The 6,851-nt window shown below is 31.8% G+C and overlaps 1 protein-coding gene across 1 annotated transcript; it reads right to left on the bottom strand.

The window, feature by feature from the left end:
* Positions 1-2,123: 2,123 nt before the first annotated feature.
* Positions 2,124-5,365, bottom strand: LOC149210357 (uncharacterized). Its single transcript, XM_089394413.1, has 2 exons — positions 4,837-5,365; positions 2,124-2,751 (listed from the first exon to the last, which is right to left on the bottom strand). The coding sequence occupies exons 1-2, from the start codon at positions 5,234-5,236 to the stop codon at positions 2,387-2,389; spliced, it is 765 nt and encodes a 254-aa protein (XP_089250539.1). The 5' UTR covers positions 5,237-5,365; the 3' UTR covers positions 2,124-2,386.
* Between the last annotated feature and the right edge of the window lie 1,486 nt (positions 5,366-6,851).

Raw genomic sequence — 6,851 nt, 5'->3', positions numbered from 1 at the left:
TTTTCCAAATGAAATAAAATATAACCACTAGCCACAACAGTGCATAATAACTTTACAAGGAAAAGTATAACATATTCTACAATGTCAATGACATTATCCCTTAGTTAAAGGGGTAATATATTATTTTATTTATTTTATAAAGGTAATACATTTTCTAATAACATGTACTCAATTTATTTACTATTGTACTCTAGCTAAATCTTATGTATGAAAATACGGGTATACTTATATGTGTTGTTTTGGAATTGTTTCTATTCCTATAAAATATTTTGTGATTCCGCATTGCTCGTAAGACTTTGTCCGCCACAACATAAAAGCTCAACATATGCATACCTTGATACCCCTCCCTCTTGTTTATGACATACATGGAACTCACATATAAGAGTTATATGAATTTACATTCCCTAAATAGATTAATCTAAAAATGTTCAAAACCACCTAATATTAAAAAAAATGATTTATGATTTTAAGTATATTTACTACTTCATCAAAGACTTTGAAGTATAGTATAAACTGAGTCAAAGTTCTATAACCTTAATATAAACATGGATTCATATAGGTCAAAACCAAGATACTACCAAAGACAAAATATAATGTGTATTATAATAGCATGAATCTAATGATCAATTCTTGAGATATTTGTCCACCAAAAATAGGGTTGCTAGAGTACATATCATGACCTTGGTCTAGTCCTCTTCCTCTATTATCATGCTTCAACCTTCTCTGATTTTACTAAAACTGGAGTATATTTTGCTCCATCGCAACAAGCTTTAGAGCCGCAAATATTTGTGAGAAGGGCATCATACTTGATGTTCACTTGGCCTAACTTATATAAGACATCATCATTCTAAATTTCTATATCTTTAACAGAATATGCACCGAGTTCTTTGACATGCCAAGGAAGATCCATTGTTTTTGTGCACTTTGATTCTTTACTTATGAGTAATTTTTATTAGTGATAAGGTTTCTACTCTCCACAACACTCGCTGTGAATCTCCTCTTCCTCCTTACCTTATTTCAGGGGGCTTCCACTTCACCTCTCACCAATTTTGAGTAACAATTGTTTTAGGAGGCCTTAATGTCATCTATTTTAAAAATATTCTTCCTCTTGAAAGAAGAACCACTTTATAAACTTTCTTCCCTTGGCTTGATGAGGTCTATCTTTATGCTTAACACTAACATATCTACTCTTCCCCACATCTGAGGGCTTCATAGACTATCATCAACCTTTTGTAATCCATGTATCTTGATATATCTCTCACCTCAATACTTGCAAACCTTCAACAACACTAATTTTTCCAAATGTCTACCATCCAACCACACCTCTAGTTTCATATTTTTTCTCCACAACTTTAGTTCTAATGATCTTTCAAATTCCCTATCATGGCTAGAATCACATTAGTAGAAGACCACTCTCCATGGTGTATTACAACTAGCAAAGTACTAGTTGATAAAATAATTTATAGCAAGTCATCCATTACTGAAAAAAATACCCATCTAATCAATAAATAACATTTCAACCTCATACAATATCTTAATTCCAAACTACATTCCCTCCCTTAATACCTCATCCAAGAAAATGTTATTTATTTATCATAATTATATTGATTAAACCATTTTTCCATGTATATAACTACCCAATTGCATATTTACATACATAACTACTTTACCAAAATATTACCTCCCATTTTTTATACCTCTTTATATTTATTAAACCTAAATTTAAAATAACTATTTTAATATTAATATTTACAACTCCTTTTTATATAAAATACATATTTTAGGAAAAAAATTAAACACTTTTTCTTATTTTGAATATAATATTCAATAATATCTATATAAATAGAAGGCCCAGGAAATTGACCCTCATAACTTCTTGTTTATGATTCAAATCACTCAACCACTTAAATTAACCCATCAAAGTTAACATCCAGAAACTTAATATCATAAATAAAACATCAAATAACTTTTAAAATTCATAGTTTTATTTTTAAAATCTCCATCTGGCATATAACATCTCAATATATAAAAATTCAATGTAAAATATCTCCATCCATCTATCATGTAAAATCTTAATATACCAAATAAATCTTATTTGGTCATTAAGCAAATATCATATGACATTAAATGTAGCAAATTTTCTTATTTATTTATTTGCTTGTGAAGAAAATACCATATCAATGAAAATTTTGAATTACTACCAAACGACCTCGAAATGTAAATATACACTAAAATTACATTCTTAGAATATGCAAATTATACCCCCCATAGTCTTGAACACTGATATTTACCCACTCACAATAAGCTGCTTCCTGGTCTATATTCTAAGACTGTTATTGCATCCATGTTTATAAAGTTATTTGCAAAATATGCATGCATCTATGTTCTAATGAGTGAATACAGGTAGATCAGCCTTGTAGATGGACACAGTGACAGTGGAAGGCAGTGACAGTGGATCCACGCTACACTTATGCTCTTCAGTCTCCAACTCCTCTGGGTGGCTTCTCAGATAATCGAAGAAATCAGAAGCTCCAGCAAATCCCACAGCGCTACTGTTAGCCACAATGCCAGTCCCTTTTCCCAGCATTCCTCTCTCCTTCAGAAGCAGAAAATCTGGTAAATAACACTGATTGGAGTGATCCATGAATATGAAGTCAAGGTATGGAACTCTTTCTTCCGCTAGAAATCCATCCACTTCCTCCAATTTGGCAGCCAGTGTTCCTTCGATCACCTTCACCTTCAATGACAGCCCTGACAACAAATCGAAAAAAATGTAAGTTTAGCATCCACTGGAATACATAACCATATTTACATTGCTATGCATAGGAAACATGATCTAAAGAAGGTTTTGAATTGATTTATTGATTTCACAGGGCATTACATTAAAGATTTTGCTTCTAGATTGAAGTTGAACAAGTTTGACTAAACTCTAAAACTTGCGGTGTTCCATGGGTTATGCATTCTCTGTGATAAACAAAAGTGTATAACAGCGCAGAACTCTCATATGCCATAACCAAAAAAAGAAGAAGAAAAACACGCAGAATACAATTGAGTTTGAAATATGTTTATCTATGTTAACTTATTAGCCAGTGTAAAATGGCTCTAAAATATTTTTTAAGTGGATCGGTTCCAATTTAACACAGAAGTCTGTTATATGATCCAATAACACTCACTTAATTCTGCAGAGTGTACTATAAAATTGTTTTAGTTGTGTTGTAGTTCTTGTAAGTTAACTAATTAAAGCTATGCTGTTTTAATTTATTCGAACTTATCAGCTAATGTGAAATGCCTTGTGGTATGGCATCATTTTTGAGTTAATGGGGTCTCAGGGCCTTCTCACACTGTTTGACCTGTTGGAATAAAGTCAAAGTGGATTAATTTTCACTTTGGATTGCAGTAAGGGTTAAAGAAAAGGTTAAAAGTTTCATGGAAAATTATTTTTAAATGGTTTAATAAGAAAAACAATGAGACAAAACTGTTAAAAGGAATCATCCTGAACTAATCTACTAAGCTTGACTTCTTGACTTTTAAAACTCAAGAAATTACATCTCTAAGGGTATTTTTAATTTATCAATGATTCTCCTGTGTACTTTCCCATTTATAATAACATAAAAAGACTTTTAAACCATTAAAAAAATTGCATTGCCCTTCTAAAATATCAGCTTTACTCAATTAAAAATCAGTCCTCAATTAATTGCATGAATTGTTTGAACAATTCAACAGCAAAGCCAATCATATTAGCAAAAACCACATATATGCAAATTGCTAAACCTATGAATATGCTATAGTATAATTCATAAATAAAGTATAAATCATAAATGCAGTAGAGCAAGAGGGTTCACAAGGCTTGTGCTAAATTCTTTGTTAATTGTGGAAAAGCATTCCCCAAATGCACTGTTAAACGTTAAGTTTCAAGAATTTAGTTATGTCAATATTTCATGGACATGATCCTTCAACAAAGTAACAGATCCATGAGCTAAATGAAAACAAACCAATATCAGCTTGTTTTCCTCTAAAATAAGTGCAAAATGGCCTTTGGATAGATCAAACCATTTGAGTCACATAAAACCTAAGAAGTAGGGCAGTTTAAAAGACAAGCCTTTCTAAACACTTCAGAAGACCAGGACAATGTCTGAGAAGGTTTGACCTTTGAAGATTTACCCAGTTAAGGGTTTGATTTTGGACAAAAGGGTGGATTACAACCTGAGTCAGCCCACTGGCACTCCGAGATCTTGACTGGTTCTCCTTCGCAGTTTTCGGGTTCTCTGTATGAAATTTAGTCCTTGTAAACTGACATATTTAAACGCTTACTCTAAGACTAAGATATAACAATATATTTCAGTTCTAATTATATTTCCAATGAAGATTCTCTCATTTATTCAGTCATATGAACCAGCAAATTCCTTTAGATACTAACATGTTGGAACCAAAACCAAAAACAAAGACTTGACAGACTGACATCTAAAAGTATTGTAGAATGCTGATATAAGCAGTGATTATACTCACAGATAATGAGTCAAAGCAGTGCTATGATGTGATCTCAAACCTTTATAGTTATCCATTGAGATTCTTATTGTCTACATGTAATCCATACAATTGCCAATCATGCTATCTCTAGACTTTTGTATAAGCTTTAACATAACAAAGCATATGAGTTCTAATCACAATAAGAAAGACATTCTCAGATCTTGGCACATTCTACTATATTTTTTATTTTGAACTCTTGAAGTTAGGGGCTCAAACTTAATTTCATGTTTATTACGTCCACATTCTGACAGTGGCTCTTCTAAAACCGTTTCTCAAAACAAAAATGATAACAAAAAATTAAACTCCTACCTGCATGCTCAATAATTTCTCTGGCTACACTACAGTTCTGTGGATTCATTTCTATAGAGACCAACTTGCTGTCTGGCTTTGTCATCCTGGAGGAAATTCTTATGGCAGAATAGCCACAGTAAGTTCCAAGCTCCAAGGCCACCTTGGGATCAAACCTCTGCACTGCACCATCCAGAATAGTGCTCTTCTGCTTGCCTATATTCATCAGCCAAGTATGCTGAGCAAAATTTTCAATGGTACTCAGCACAGACTCTGGATTTCCCTTCTCTGCATTTTTCAAAACAAAGTTTAGCAGGACTGCTTCTCTGCCATCAGGGGATTGCCCTGCCAGCCTTGCCCGTTTGCTGCAAAGAAATACAAAGTATGACCATAGTCTTGACATGATTTGAGGAAACACCATTCTAATGCTTCTTGTGAATACTACTCTCAAACACTTATATAGAAACGATATTTATGTCTAATTGGCTGAGTTGTATGAAAATGAATATATTATAAACTTCAAAAGTTGATGACCAATTGCAATTGATAGACACAACAGGTGCTGGTGGCAATATATAATAGAGGAGACTTTGGGATTTGTCACACGAAAAAATATATATTCTGTGTACTGTTCAATTTTTTTATTGATTTGTTTGTTGCAGAAAAGAGAAAAGGCGATCTATAGGAACAAGTTATTCTCTGCATTTTGAACTTTCTTCTTTTTGAATTCGGGGAGCAACCAAGGTATACTTATTCCCGTCGGCAAACAAGCTGGTTTTGATTTCTTAGAAAGGAAGTTTCTGTGGCTTAGTTGCTTTGTTACTTATACAATGTATCCACGGTGATGCAAGTACGTTCCAATTGAGCTGTGAGTTGGTGATTCTACTGGCTTTGCTTATGAACATGAATTTGGCTCTTCATTTCAATTGAAAGGTTGAAGCAACTAAAGTCACCTACATAAGAAAGACGGTGGGAATCGTTAAAGTACAATGCAATCAGTCATCAAAGAATATTTGAAGACGTTAAAGGTCAAACCACCTTGTCCTTTTAATGTCATCAAAGTAAAAGTGTCTTTTAACTGTAGCAGCAGATTTGACACATGTGAAAGTTTGAGAGGTGAGACAAGAATTGATACTAATCGGCTCCATTGTTCTTTAAAGCGAAGTGCAAAGGCCACTTAATATATATTTTATTTGAGCAGAGACGTACAATCAATCTTACCATGGAAATGCATTGGCAAGAACAAAACTTTCCTGGTAAGAAATCGTTGTTCTTAGGGCACCGACATGCCCTAATCCTAGAAGTTTAAGTAGTGGATTTATTTTTTCGGACTTTCTCTTGGGAGGCATTGGAATAACATGGTCAGACTGTGGGAACAAATAAATAAAGTGCCAGAAACTAGTTTAGTATAGATTTATATTAATGTATATAAATTAAATAGTAGGTAAATGTTTATAGGTATTAATTTATAATTATAACCATTGTTGTATGGAGAAATATATTTTATTAGTTAATATCAAAGATATCTTTTTTTTAAAATTACATTTTAAAATAATAAAGTAATACTTATATTAACAAATTAAAATTAATAATGACAAAAAAATTGATGTTTTCCACCTTGATTTTATATAAAGAGATAAAGTAATGAAAAAAAAAACTTTTAGTACATATTTTTTTTACTACTTAATATGAAATTGACCGAGCATAATATTATTGATAATACATTATTTTTAATTCATTTTATGTCTAATTTACATGTAATATTTAAAAATATATATTTTAATAATAATAAATATTTTACATTGTCCATATTAAAGAAGAGTAAAGTAATTTAAGTTTAAAAAATAATTATATTTTCACTTCCTATTACTAGGATATGTAATTTATTTCATTTTTAAGGACTTGATAAATAAGTTTTAAAAAATAATAATAATAAATAAAAGTTTAATATGGGTTATACATAACCCACATGTAGGGTGGTGATTTTGATGGCATAGATGCACCCGAGTTGGGTTGTGGTTTCTCAAGTCACATTT

The sequence above is a fragment of the Pinus tabuliformis genome, chromosome 1_2 (assembly GCF_031772625.1).
Source record: "Pinus tabuliformis cultivar Carrire ecotype Pingquan chromosome 1_2, CPIR1, whole genome shotgun sequence".
Taxonomy (NCBI): Eukaryota; Viridiplantae; Streptophyta; class Pinopsida; order Pinales; family Pinaceae; genus Pinus; species Pinus tabuliformis.
The sequence above is the reverse complement of the archived record's forward strand: the minus strand, read 5'-3'. Positions and strand labels throughout refer to the sequence as shown.

Excerpts from the sequence above, each read along its gene's own strand:
- LOC149210357 (XM_089394413.1), bottom strand. The coding sequence starts at position 5,236 with ATGGTGTTTCCTCAAATCATGTCAAGACTATGGTCATACTTTGTATTT. Across the intron at positions 2,752-4,836 it reads AGAAATTATTGAGCATGCAG|GGCTGTCATTGAAGGTGAAG; the intron begins GTAGGAGTTTAA and ends ATTTGTTGTCAG.